This window comes from Magnolia sinica, chromosome 17 (genome assembly GCF_029962835.1).
Source record: "Magnolia sinica isolate HGM2019 chromosome 17, MsV1, whole genome shotgun sequence".
NCBI lineage: Eukaryota > Viridiplantae > Streptophyta > Magnoliopsida > Magnoliales > Magnoliaceae > Magnolia > Magnolia sinica.
The window spans coordinates 12,083,532-12,098,524 of NC_080589.1; the positions used below are offsets into that span (position 1 = coordinate 12,083,532).

The 14,993-nt window shown below is 44.1% G+C and overlaps 1 protein-coding gene across 1 annotated transcript; it reads right to left on the bottom strand.

Moving 5' to 3' along the window:
• Window positions 1-1,004: 1,004 nt before the first annotated feature.
• On the bottom strand, window positions 1,005-14,993 carry LOC131230936 (uncharacterized). The gene is made up of 2 exons (XM_058226961.1): window positions 14,567-14,993; window positions 1,005-2,003 (listed from the first exon to the last, which is right to left on the bottom strand). The coding sequence occupies exons 1-2, from the start codon at window positions 14,949-14,951 to the stop codon at window positions 1,309-1,311; spliced, it is 1,080 nt and encodes a 359-aa protein (XP_058082944.1). The 5' UTR covers window positions 14,952-14,993; the 3' UTR covers window positions 1,005-1,308.

Consider the following 14,993-nt stretch of genomic DNA (forward strand, 5'->3'; position numbering starts at 1 on the left):
ATGCAGTCGGAGGATATACAATCCCCTCCTAGAAGGGATGCTGATGTGCTGTGCACAAGTACCCAAGGGAACCATGGCAGACACGTGCAAGATCTCAGCCACTCATCCGGCGGGCGCGTCCTGGATGCTCAGCCTTGAGGGGAAAAAAACACCTCTGAAATTATTGGGCTCTGTTCCAGTGGAATGGTTGGGATTTTAAGATCGACCCGATTTACATGCCAACAGCCATACACAGTGGGGTGCCATTGCACACATCTACCACGCGTGTCCCATGGGAGCACGTGTGAAATTAGCGTTCATTTCTTTTACTCAAAAGGCCCAACACGTGGGCCCAGATCGATCCAATTGGACGGCCTGCCTAAGCTCATTACTTGGGCCTGGACTCAGTCCTGAGCTCATGGGCTCTACGTACATGCTTCAGCTCCCGGCTGTCTGCCAGCCCAAGACCATGGCCAAGAATGTGATTTCAGGTCTAATGAATCGGATATATCAGTCTAGGGCCCACACGATGAGGCCCACCAGTTGTTCAATGGCTCTGACCGCTCCTTTGGCCCACCTATTAAGAAGGGTATGTGTTCAATTTGAGGATGAAAACAGTCACATTCCCATTTTGGGTCCGTCTTTGATAAGCAGTCATTTCGGTCATTTCCCATATATACACTGGGCCAGCAAGATGAGTGGTCTGGATGTTGTGCATGTTTGGCATATATCTTGTAATGACACTCCACAAAGCCATTGATAAGAGGCTGTTATACAGGACAGCTTTCGAGATTTACTAGCTTTGAATGTGATCTTTGGTCTGAACTGACCACTGACCTAAACACGCCCCACAAACAGGGGCCTAAAGAAACAGCACATGTGAGATCCTTTGGTGATCCAAACCATTCATGTGGTGGGCCTCATCTGGTGAGGAAGATCCAAGCATTGAGTCAATATGAATTGGGTTCAACTGGGTCACCAAGCAGATTTCTATATGCTTTAGTTACATACAAGGACCCCAACCCGAAGGAATGAAAGGCTATAATATCAGCTTTCATCCAATTCATGCAGCTCTACTAGCCATGGTTTTAAGAGTCATACGAGTCAACTCAGACTCGGAGACCCGATCCAGTTCAAGACACGAGTCACAACCGAATGACCCCCCCAACTCGGGCAAGTTGGGCGGATTCAGCCCAAACCTACTCTTTTTTACAAACAGCTACAAAAGATGCTCCCAATCAACATTCCAAAAAATCCCTTTGTATTACATTCTCAGACCAGAAAGATGAAACCCGCAAGCTACAAAAATAGGGAAACATCGCATTTGAGTCATAGTACCTTCCATGTCAGATGCCGATAACGGACCCACTTGGCAGCAACGTGGATTCCAATCGCCAGCGCGGAGAACAACAACGGTAATGGTAGTCTTCTGCGGTTCGATGGAGCTCCCACCTCCACATTCCCTTCTGAAGACTTTGAGTGCTGAAAAATTGCAAGAGTGAGATATGATGCGATTGCCAGCACTCGCACCCATGGCTCCCCAACAGCAGCCGCTACGGCAGCCACAGGCAATGCAGCCGAAACATTGTCTCGCTTCTTAGCAAACCGGGAGTAGCAGAACAAACCAGATAGAAGCAACCAAAAAAGCAGCTCAGGAATGAAGCCACCCACTGCCCAGAAACCAATTAGGCCTGCCAAGGAGAGGATATATGGCTGGCTGTTCACTGAGTCTGGGACTGTCGCTTCTGCAATGGCCAGTACAGTGGATGCCAGCATGATTATCACACTCAGCTCTTGAACTGGAGCATATGCCACAATGCTAGCATATACCGATCGTACGAAATAGAGAGAGGTCTCGATGTATCTGATCAGAGAAGTAATTGGGTCGCCAATGAAAAGGTATATGATGGCCAGCACAAGCTTCAGAAGATAACCACAGAAACCGGCAATCGCAAGCACGGCCTTCTTCCAGTTAGTCAGTTCCCACAAAACCGTTCGCCACGCATATATGAGAAAAGCTAAGACTGAATAAATAAAACCAAACAAAAGACCACGAGTTTAGCAAGCAGTGAAGTTGTTTGAATCCCTTGTGAGAAAAAGGGATTACTACATTGGCGAAAGTATGAAGATGGGAACTGAAGCATATGCAACGTGCACAGACAGAATCATAGCATCCCATGGGAAGATTTTCATTCTTTTTAGGGTATGGTCTGGTGTGAAACACAATATGTAGTAAATGTAAATGCCTTTCAGTTGAAGAAATCCGAAGATTTTTCTAACTGATAACACAATAGAATTACTTAGAATATCTGTTTCGTGGCCGAATAGAGATCTTCATTTTTATCAGTATGAGAAGATTTCAATGTCATCAAGGAATATCAAATTACTCTAAGAATAACTAACATTTTCGGTCATCCGACATCCCATTTGGGTGAGACTTGATCTCTTTTAAGAAAGCCAAAAAGGAGAGGGCTTCATTCCACTACATGTATGTAATATATATTTCACATAACATTCCATTAAAGTATAAATCTATAGATGCTGTACCAATAATACCCTTGATGACATACATAAAGACTAGCATATGACCCCATGTGTACTTCTAATGGCATCCTACAAAATGAAGTTAGGGCCTAGGCCCATTCAGGGTCGGCATGAGCCCCAACCAGACATGAAATGCCTGAGCCCGAGCAACTGCAACATGGGCGAAATTTTTAGGCCTGAGCCTAACCCAATTAAAAGTTCGTGAAGCCCGAAAACGGAGCAGTATGCAATTTCTACATATATATTAATGGAATGTGATACATATATGTACGATTAATGTGCATTATGAGTACCATGGCCGGCCCAGCCCAACCACACTTGACAGACCAATGAACTTGACACAAACCTGGCCCAATAACTAATGGCCCTGCAATTATTTGATTTTGGGAGGAAATGTAACCACATAAGTTCAAACTTCAGCATTTCAATGAGCAACAATATCAGGAATAGTCTCACCCCAAAAGGGGGCAGGGACACCTTATCTTCATCACAACAACAAAAAAAAAAAAAACAATGTTTATATTTCATGGAGGTCCCGAAAACGGCACTTGATCCCAAGTAGACACCAAAGCCTAAGCTTGAATGTTAATCACCTGGAAAACCAGCTCAGTGGTCTTTTTGGTGTGTGCTGAAAAGTCAAAAGAGTTGAGAAGTCCATAAGAAGAGGACAACTTAAATGTAATGGAAATGCATTTAGATATGCTAAATAAGAAGCTTAAGCATAAATTGCCAAAAATGGATTGATGGCAAACAAGTAAACAACAAGTTAGGATCTGACACAGTTGAGTTATTGAAGACTGCTGACCATCTAATGGTACAATGATCTGAGAGAGGATCAGTAGCACCATGCATGATCTTTTGGTTGAAGAACACTAGGTATTAGTACAAGTTTTTTTTCAAGCATGTGAAATTTCTCAAGCAGATCAAATGTGTATTTCTATTGTGAAAGCAGCATGTCAGTTGGAGATTGTCTATTTCAATCCCTACAACATAATGATGGGACCTTAACTCTCATATATGTAAGGAATTCTTAAGAAGACATTTGATGAAATTAAATTCATGAGCTTCCTAGGCCCATGTGTGTACAAGTCCACTAATGCACATGACCCAAATATGCCAACTTGGCAGAAAAGCGAAATATCCAATCCATCCATCAGGTGGACCTCGCCATGTAGATTTACTGCCCAAGGATAAAGACGGTCCACACAGCAGATGTTCTATGGTATTAGAAGGAAGTTGGCGGGTTGAAAAACTTGGACTAAATTTTTCACGACTGCACATTTGTTCAGTTAACTTTGGCCCATATAACTAGTGGGCCAACCTGATTCTTGGGATAAGGAATCTACATGGTGGTGCCCTTCTGATGGATAGCTTGGATGTTGCACCTGTATGCCACGCTGGCATATGCAGTGGCGTGTACATTCACTGACTTGTCCACACATGTGGGCTTACCAAGGCTCTAAATTCATATAGACCCCCAGTAAGAACCATGTCATCCCATAGAGAAATAGGAGAGACACCTAGAAAGGAATGATGTAGAAAAGGAAAAAAGGGATCCACAACACTTTCTGTATAGCCTTCTCACTGAACAATAAATGGAGCACCAGTGCCATGCGCAAGGAGCTTGGTTAGCAAACATAATGAGAATTGGGGCATCAATAAAACCTTTAGGTTGGTGCATATAAACCTCTTCATGTAGAACACCATGAAGAAGGCAGTGGTCAATTGGTCATATACATTAGATGAAGGGCCAATCACAGCAACAAGCAATTCCAAGAACAGTGAATGGCGACAAGCTTAACTATCAGACTGAAAGACTCATGGCAGTCAGAGGTTGATGAAAGCAAGGAGTCAAGCTTTGTAGACCCATTGGCACACGACAAATGTTATTGTTAGAGAGAGGAACCATAGTCAGTTCACCAGTCATCTTGCAGCACTAGGAGCCAATGAGCACTAGTGCAAACCTGTTTGTATACATGAAACCAGATCAAGGGTGAGGATGTAGAAAGATGGGATGAGGGCGAAATTGGCTTATGAGATAGTAACTGCTCAGGAAGCAATCCCAGTAAAACAATGGAAGGAGTTAACTAGGAATGGATATAGATGTGCCTGCTGGAGGGCTGCACAATGGTGGTTGTGATCATCCATATTGAGCAATGTTGGTAGAAGTAGAGTTCGGTGAACTAGATAATGAATCCAGAAGTGGCAAGCGCGGAGGTTGTGTCAAAGGTGTAGCAGATGATCGATGCGAAGTGAGAAGGAAACAAGTAGTGGAAGAAGCAATTACATAACGCATTTCATGGACCATGTGATGTTTTCTTAACCTCAAAGGTTCAAGGAATTGGTACCATTATCTTTATATAAAAAAACACTTTCCATGGACAAAGGTAGAAGACAAAGTTTGGGCATTCGGAATTTCGGATATGACTCATGCCTACCACAAGAGGGCCTATTATTCGGCTTCTATTCGTCTTAAAGTAGAAGCAAGCTTGATGACGACATCCAACCACTTAAGAGTGTACCAGAGGAGGAGGAGATCGGCCCAGCCTTCACTTCAGCTTGATGACTTGCACATAGGCCCCGGTGGGCCGCACTAAGGCATTGAAGATCCCACATGCATGATTGTGCATCTTCGAAGACCCTACACTAGGAAGATGCATGCAGGCTGCTTAGTTGAAGAGTCTTGACCGTTGGATTGCAAGGATACGACAATTGAACCATTGGATTGTGTGAATCCTTCGATCGGATGGTTGGATCATTGTGATCCTTGATCACTGTGATCATGAGTGTTTGGATTAGCACATTTTATGTTTTTGTTGATTATTCATAACTTAGGATTAGCAGGTTTATGTTTTACGGCGTCATATGACAAGTGAGACATTTTAATTTAAGTCGGGGGTTTTTTTAAGAAATTTTTTCTAAGAGCGTCTTTTTGTAAAAATACATTTTTGAGACTGTAAATGGGGGATGTCCAGCTGTAGCCCTTAGAAATTTGAATGAAAAGCTCTCTTTTGCTTAGAAAAAGCATTTTCTCTCATGTAAAGTGAGATCCTCTTATGAAAAGAGGTTATTTTGATGTGAATCCAATGGTATGAAGCTCATTATCTTATTCTTTTCTCTCACTGTCCACAATTGAGGTATTTTCTTCTATTTTCTCCTTCTCCATCTCTCTCAATCCCTGTTTAATTCTCTCTACCTCTTCTTCTTTCTTTTGTTCTCAACCAAAACTCATCCCCATCGCATCCAAAACCCATCTAAACCTAACATATTCACAACATACAACCATACGGACCAAACCCTAGGCCATACATCCTTATGGGTGTGACAGTACGGCCAAGGGCCAACCCTTCCTCTCTCTCTTTCCCTCTTAATCCTTGCTCCTTTTTCACCTTTAAGATCCCTAGTCCTAAGCCTAAAGCCCTAACCCAATTTTCTATTTCTCAAAACCTTATTTCCCCACAAACCCTAATTCCTAAATCACCAAATCCCTAATCCCTAAATCCCTAAATCTGAAAACTTGATGCGGACATCAGAGTGTACCAGCGTCGTTGTAGGAGAGCCCGAGGCCCTGGCTCAACCCAACCCACACTTTATTTGGGTGATCACTACTTGGGCCTAGCCCGTGGGCCACTTTGAAGACCCCACGTGCATAGGATGTGCATCATGAAGGCCCCAGACTGGGAGGATGCACATGGGCTGCATTATTTGAAGTGTCAGAATAGTTTTTGAAAGTTTTGGTTGAGATCCGACCGTTGGATCGCGTCCGATCACATGGTGGCCCACCATGTGATCAAGTCCTTTTTCAAATTTTAGTGTCCATATATGTTTTGTTTGGTAAATTGTTTTGCTAAAACTATTGTTTAGTGGGCTTGGCCCATAACATGTATGCTTTGAGTTGTCCTTTAAATAATCTCTTGTGAAAGATGACATCCTCCAACCCTAAGGATATAGAGTACACGTTTGTTTTTTAAAGAGAAGCATTTCTTTCTTCCATGCGACTTGGAAGAACCCCCCATGAGACTTGGAGTAAGGTGGTGAGATTCCATCTTTTTTGTGGGCGTGCGACTCACTCATGTTTTTATCTTCTGCAAGATATGATCTTTGATTCTCCTTCTACTCCTTTAAAAAAAACCTCTTTGATCCTATCTAGCCTAAATCCTTCAATCCATTGCGCTCAAAACCTCGACACCCTATGTCCCTGCCTCCCACATAAAACCTACCCTAGACCCTCTCCCAATTTCCTCCCACAACCCTCAATTCCTAAATTACAGATTTATCCCACCCCATATCCCACGTGATCTTCATCTCCTCTAAATATAGTTTATGTGGTGAATGAGTATGGTAAATTCTATGTGTGTATGAATCTGCCCATAAGTATTTTGTTGATATTCTGTGCTAAGGAGTTGTTCTAACAAACTTGACATCCTGCGATTTAATCTTTATATGATTGTGTGCATGTGGGGATGATTTCTAATGAAATGACATGAATTTTTGTTTGCTGAAATTACTATTTGGTGAACCATTCTACTGAAATTATTATTTAGTAGGCTTGGCCCATAACCCATAGGTCCTAGGATCTGTATGCTTTGAATTGTCCTTTGAATAATCTCTTGTGAAACATGACATCCATACATGTATCCTACATCAAAACTTAAACTTATTTCCCCAATTTCCTAACCCTTGAATTGTGCCAAATCTTCCCTTTGAACTTGAACTATGCCTATGCTAAATGCGAGAGTTCAAATCTCTCATGGGACCTAAGGTTTTCATGCTTGATGATTCATGATTATGTGGGATTGTGATTTTAACATAAATATGAATTTTATTGCCTCTTTGGTACTCTTTAATCATGGTAGGATAGCATGTTATCTTGTTTGAATTACTTTGATAAATCTGTTAATAATCTCCACATCCAAGTAGTTAAATCACGCGTCTTGTATCAAAGCTTCGTCAAAAATGAGTCGATAATACTAGTGGGCCTCACCATGGATGGGCAATAGGCCAAAATCTCCTCCATCAAACAAGTCCATCAATTGAAGAACACCCATATGGCAATATCTTTTTAATTTATTCCTTTGGCAAAAGGTAATCAGAAGACATATGGTGTAGAGTCACTCTCGTGGACCATTTTCACTTCACTTGACAGATCATGGATATAGCATCAAAAGGATGTCAATGATTAGAAACAAAACACCTATACATTTGTGAAGAAGAAACTTGAAGAAATTGGTTGCCGTTCAACCCTTTGTAAAAAAAAAGGACAAAATCAGAGAAAATAACAAAAGGAAGCGATTAATAGGGGAGGCAAAGGGCCAAGCTAATCAGCCCAACCCAGGCAGCCAAGCTCCGAAGGGCTAGGGCTTTGGCCCCTGAACTTGGCCCGAAGGGTTGGGCTTGGGCTCAAAATCTAAGCCCGATGTCTAGGTCGGGCTAGGCCTAGGCCAATGAAGCATAGCCCGGCCAAGCCCGCAATGTCATAGTGTATGTGGTAGGTAATGATTCAAGAATGCAATGTAGTGTCTAGACTAGTGTTAAGCATAGTGTGATAGCTGATACTTAGCCAATTATAAATTACTTAATTTCTATTTACGATGTTAACAAGATTCTATTTATGTTTTTGTTTTTTATTGTTTTTTGCCTCATGGATTTTAAATTTATGGGGCCACCTTGATCCTGCCCAACCTTGACTCGGCCTTGGCTCGCCCCTAGCCCAAGCCGGCCCTCAAGGGCTAGGGCTAGGGCTAGCCCTAGCCCAACCCATTGTCATCCCTGGCTCATCACCTAAGGCAGCAGCACCTGAAGGCTGAAACTCCCTATGGAAGAGGCTCCTAGTGAGAATGTAGGACATGGCTACGAGGAATCCACCATTGGATTGTTCAATGGATCCACAATCAAACGATAGTTGTAGTGATGAATCAACGGCTTGATAGAGGAAGTTCCAATCAAATCAGAAAATCAGTTGATGATTGACTCGGTATAAGAGACCATTAGATTGCCTGATACAAAGTTAACTTGATGATTAAGGAGATGAGATGAGCAGCATAGTGACTGTGCTAGTGAAGTATCTGCCAAAGTTGGGATGACGATACGATGGTTATCTTGATGCCCCAGTCGGGTGCTTTTGAGCTGTAGTTAACTTTTTATAATACCATACTCTATTATTATTTTAGGAAGTACTACTGAATTGTAAATGGAAACCTATGAACAGTTCTCTATAAATAAAGCTTTATTGCCATACGTACAGAACGCTGACAACAAATTTTTTTTGAAAGGTAACTTGTATTAAAAGAAGGAGAACAAAACAAAAGAAAGGAACCGCTAAGGAGGCAGAACCTTTAAGACTGAAGGAATGATAAATCTACATTGAGCCCATCCCCATGGAACACCCATTTAGCAATGAAACATTTAACATAGGAGGAGACTAAGTGGGGAGGCTTCGCTTCATTTTGAAAACATCTATTGTTTCTTTCTATCCAGATAGCCCAACAAACCGCCAAGATTGCCATCCACCGGACCCGAGAAATGGGTTTGCCTAATCTGACACCATGCCAGGCCTTAAGGAGCATGTCCACGTCTCTAGGGAAGCACCAACTAACCTTGAAGCAAGAGAGAATGGCTGACCAAGTTGAGTAGGCAAACGAACAATGGATCAACAAATGATTCACCGATTCTTCAGAAGATAGGCAACATAGACAAGCATTCAGGAGGATCATTACCTTTTTCCTTAGGTTGTCCAGAGTTAGAATTCTATTATTCTCAACCAGCCATCTGAAAACCTGTAGCTTTGGAGGGACAGCATATTTCCATGTGAAGTGGGGGTGTTGAGGAGAGGTACTACCGTTGTTGGCCGACAGAATCTTGAAAAAGGACCTCACCGTGAAGAGAGACGACTTGTCTGCTTTCCAAATAATGTTGTCTTTACAGGTCTGATTAAGAGGAGCATCCTGGATGACCTCCATTAGCTCCACGAACTCACCGACTTCCCAGTCCTCCAAATTCCTTCTGCAAAGGATGTTCCAAACAACCTTATCTGCTACTAGAGAATAGTTATCAGCTATCGAGCTGTTCTTCTTACCCGCCACCCGAAATATAGAAGGAAATTTGTCCTTCAATGGCATATCTCATATCCAAGTGTCCAGCCAAAGTCGGACACAGTCTCCCTTGCCCACTTCAAAGTCGATCCAACGGGTAACCTCTTCTTTCATACGGATGATTCCTTTCCATATAGCAGGGAGGAATCATCCGTCCACTAGCCTCCTTCTGAGCTCCCGTATTTACCTTTGATTATTTTATTCCACAGCCTGTCCTATTCATTGCCAAGTCTCCAGATCCATTTCCCTAAAAGGGCCCAGTTCATCAATCTAAGGTCTTTAATGCCGGCTCCACCGTCTTTAAAGTGCTTGCAAACTTTCTTCCACTCCATAAGGTTGAATGTCTTCTTTTCTTCCTTGCCACTCCAGAGAAAGTTATGTCTGAGAGTATCGATAGCCTTGAGAACCGCAACAGGACGCCGATACAAGGACATGAAATAGGTGGGAAGATTAGACAGCCCTGCTTTAATCAGCGTGAGTCTCCCACCGATGGAGAGGTAGCGACGCTTCCACCTAGCCAGGTGATGGTGAAACCTCTGAATTACTTTGTCCCATTGATGTTTTTTAGGCTGACCAACGCACAGGGGGAGGCCAACAAAAAACGTTGGGAAGGACCCCATGGCGCATCCCATAACATCTGCTAGATCTTCAACCTCCTGGACATCCAGATTGACCCCAAATAATTTGGATTTAAACATGTTCACCTTCAACCCTGCAATTGCTTCAAAACACCTAATCACTGTACGCAAATTGGCAACGAAATCTGGACTTGCTTCAGAAAAAATAAACATGTCGTCTGCAAACTGAACGGAATCACTGTACGCAGATCAACTTTTGAACACCTTTCACTTGGATTCCCCTGATAATGCCTTCCATTTGAGCTTTCAGGAGCATTGCGGATAAGGCTTCGCCGATGATGAGGAAGAGGAAGGGGGAAAGAGGGTCTCCTTGTCTAAGCCCACATGAACTTTTGAAAAATCCTTTCGGGGATCCGTTTAAAAGGATAGAAAAATAAGCCGAACTGATACATTCCTCAATCCATCTTCTCAAAAGGTCACCGAAACCCATACGCTTCATCAGGTATAGGAGGAAATCCCACTCAACGTGATCGTAAGCCTTTTCCATGTCCAAATTGCAGAAAATGAATTTCTTCTTCAACCGGTGGCTGGAATCAAGGCATTTGTTGGCAATAAGAGCAGTGTCGGTGATTTGTCTACCCGAGATGAACGCGCACTGATTAGGAGCAATTATCGATCCGATCACTCTTTGTAGTCTGTTGGCGAGCACCTTAGCCAAAATTTTATACAAGCTGCCGCTGAGACTGATAGGTCTGTACTCCCTGAACTCAGAGGCTCCCGGACGTTTTGGAATCAGCACGATGAAAGTGGCACCAATATTTTTTTACAGTCTTCCTCTATCAAAAAAATCGTTTATGAAAAACATCACTTCATCTTGGAGATCTCAGAACGTCTAAAAAAATAAGATGGGGAGCCCATCTGGGCCGGGGGCCTTGTCCTCGCCCAGATCCATCACAGCCTTTTGAACTTCTTCCATGGAGATGAAGTTCCAGTAATCTGGCGTCTTCTTCATTGATGCGCTTGAACGAGAGGTTGTCCAGCCGCGGTCTGGCCCAACTCTCATTTTGAAGGAGCCCTTGAAAGTAGGATACAGCTTCTCTGCTAACCGCCTCTCTGTCCTTCGTCCGAATACCATTTGAAATTATACTGCTGATTCGGTTAACCTTTGCTTGAATACTAGCAACATTGTGGAAGTATCTCATGTTCCTATCACCTTCCTTGATCCACTTCGCTCGGGCTTTTTGTTTCCAAGAGATTTCCTTTTGTAAAACATTTGCTAAAAGGGCTTGAACAAGTTGGATTCTGTTCGCCAAAGTCTGTTTAGACATAGGACTGCTTTCTGCGTGGGAGTCGATCTTCTGGATTTCCATAAGGATCGAGTCCATCTCCTACTCCGCTCTTCGACATTCCTCTTTTGACCATTGCTTGAGTTTTTCTTTCAGCAACTTTAATTTGGAGCAGAGTCTGTGCCCCGTGTAGCCCTGGAACTGCATTTCTTTCCACCAATCAACCACCATGAATTTGAAACCTGTCACATGAAGCCAAGAGATGTCAAAACGGAACGGCTTCGAACCCCAGTCTGCCTCCTCAGCCGATAGGATTATAGGCCAGTGATCTGAAGTTGTCCTGGGAATGACCGACTGAGAGGAGGAAGGCATAAGATCCAACCATTCAGGGGAAATAATGAAATGGTCCAATATGGACAAGATTGGATCAAGTCTCTCGTTCGTCTAGGTGAAGCGGGAGCCTAAAAGGGGGAGGTCGACCAGGCAATTGCTATCAATCCAGTCAGAGAAAGCAACCATATGGGGCTTCACGGAGTTCCCAGATGATTTCTCTCCCGAGAATCTGATGGTATTGAAGTCTCCAGCGAAGCAAACAGGGTCGTTGAAGCTCTGGCAGACTGAAGATAATTCTTTCCAGAATTCACCCCTCAAGTTGTTGTTGATAGGCCCTTATACCGAACAAATGAGAAAATCTGAAGCCGTTGCGCTGTTCCCGAGGATAGCTGTGATGGAGAAAGAACTCACTGAGCTGTTCAGAAGGGTCCAATACGCTGACCTCCAAGCTATAACAATGCCGCCCGAGCTGCCCGACGCTTAAGCACCCAATTGGCATCTGAAGCCTTCCATATCGATCTCATCAACCGATCGTCCATCGCTTTCACTTTAGTTTCCTGAAGGCAGATAATTTGGGGGTTACTTCTGCTACAGGAATTCTTAATAAGTCTTCTTTTTTGTTTGGACCCCAACCCCCAAACATTCCATGAGATCATCTTCATGGGAGAACTTCACTTCCCTGCGATCCCTTGTTATCTTTCTCGACAGAGAATTCAGATATGCTTCCTAAATTAATGGCTTTCTGCTTCTGATCTTTTTTTCTTCCCTCCCTTGGGGTTCTTTTCTGAGAACACCTGTTGGGATCCAACGGACGACCCCTATTCTCCACGCATTGAAAAAGAGCGAGGTAGTCCTCTGGGCAGTCGTTGAACGAAAGTCCGAGCAGTCTTCCGATGTGTCCCATGGCGTCCCAAATCCACTTCTTCCTCTGCATCTTCTTGCTCAACGTAGCCCTCTGCTCTTCCTCTACCAGCCCAGCTTCGGGATTAACTATTCTAGCCTGGAGAGGTTCCACAATGATGACGTCTGCTCCTGAAGAATCCTGGAAGAGAGATAGGAGGTTGAGTTCCGAACCCTCAAATGGAAGCGAAAGACACTCAGATCTAGGAGTCGCTAAGGATGAAGGGGATTGCAAGGAGGAGAACGTATCTTCTTCAAACAGCAGAGGTTTTGGAGGAACGTCGAAAGGGATTGGTTGCAGGTGAAAGCTCATGTCTTCCTGCGAGGTGAGCCCAGTGTTGCTGATGTTGCTTCACTTCTCCTCATCCAACTCAAGAACCGAGTCTATGGAATGCACAGGAAGGGGAAGCCGAGAGGCAAGATGAAGGTTAGAGAGGACAGGTGTCCGGTTGAGATCGAAGGGAGTAGAGGCGAGATGGACGGATATAACGTCCGAACCCGCACCCCTCACCGAGGCAGGAAAGGTGGGTTCGAGGTCTGGGTGGAGGGGCGCCTCGGGTCCGAAGCTAAGATGAGGAGGTGAGACAGTCGCTGGATGTCCGCCACGTGGAATCGCGAAGTTAACCGAGCCGTCAGTCTCCTCGAGGCGCGATTTCGAAGCAACACGTGTCGACGATTCTGTGCGGAAGACGTCGTTGCAGGGAGAAGAAACGCTCATCGCGCCACGTAATGTCAAAACAGATGCACTGACGAGATGCGCATCTCAAGGCCGAGAGACGCTCTCTACGGTGCCACGTGGAGAAGTTTCTACCCGCCTCGATGCAGTGCAATTAACAGGTCCACCTACCCCTCTGAGATTATCTCGTGTGCCGCGGGTGCACCGAAAGCGAATGTCGTCTTCTTCTCTGGCTTAGACGGAAGTTGACTCTAGTGGGTGAGGAGGTACCCTGCTCCGCCATAGATCTCCCCAGTGCGGCAGGGGAGTGTTAGGCCCTTCTCTTTGGACTGGAAGCTCGATCGTCCTGTCCTCCACGACAACAATTGGAGGACCAAAAAAGAAAAAGAAATATTTGAAGTTATCTATTTGTAACATTTAAATCCTACGTGTGGCTGTCTTGGCGAATTATAAGCAACAAATCTGGTACACATCAATCACTTCCTTTACAACTAGTTTTCTTTCATTGAATCCTATAGTGCATCAGAGATTTATCTCCGCATGCTTCTATCAATCTCTGAAATTACCACACTATTCTTGTCTGGGCAGAATCAACAACTTTAGGGGGTGATAACATCAATTCCAAAATTTCATAGAGAGAGGTGAGTGGACTTTGATACTCTGGCAGAGTGTGATGGATGATATGCAGGCACTTCGAAATTGTGAATGTGGCATACAGGAAGACAAATTAAACCACCCAAGTTATGTTACCCAGTGGAGATGTATCATGAACCAAAAAACAAGCTTATTCGATTATTTGACTATTGGATTGGTGAACATAAAGCAGACGGTTAAAAATGAAAAATATCCAACAGTCCTATGGCCACAAACAAGCGTCCACAAATCAGAGGTTAGGATTATTCAACCAATCTGATATTGAGATAGTGACTCGGAGACAGTGGGGTGCATGGTCTATCGGTTTTATTTGAGTTAATATATGCCACGTGTACAGTTTCTGAATGACTGCGTATCAAGCATCATGTGCAGCCTGAGTATCATGTAACTCGACAAGAATGCCATGGAAAGAAAACACTTATTAAACATCAAATGTCAGTATCAGACAAAAAATTCATTCCCATTTCGATATAATCCGCCTTTAAAGAAACCCTACAATCGAGAAACCAAGAGAGGATAACGTACCGATCAGCCATGGCCACCGCACCGGACGATCTGGAGCTTCCTTCGTCAAGTACCGGAACCTCGACGGCATCGTGCTCGCTCCTCTCGCTTCTTCCTCTTCTCCTCCTTTCGATCCATCGGCGGCAGCAGCGGAGGCGGCGATATCCGACGACTCTGATCCCCCATTTGCAGCAGCCCGGGGGATAAACCCTAACCCTAGATTTCTGCCGGATGGAAGGTCCCACCTTCGGAAGAGAGCGCGAGGTGGGATGGGTGCTTTTATAGGAGGAAGCCAGATAACGACATTGATAGTGGGAGAGGGATGAGAGATCGGACGGTTGAAAATGCGCCGGGATTCGTGATGGGATGCAATGGGATGCGAGAGAAGAGGGAGGGAAACGGACATGGCGGGACGGAAGAGTTCTACCTCTTCTACTATTGGCGAAAG

Coding starts and splice junctions, on each gene's coding strand:
- LOC131230936 (XM_058226961.1), bottom strand. CDS start 14,951: ATGTCCGTTTCCCTCCCTCTTCTCTCGCATCCCATTGCATCCCATCAC. Junction 2,004..14,566: donor GCGGTGGCCATGGCTGATCG/GTACGTTATCCT, acceptor TTATTTATTCAG/TCTTAGCTTTTCTCATATAT.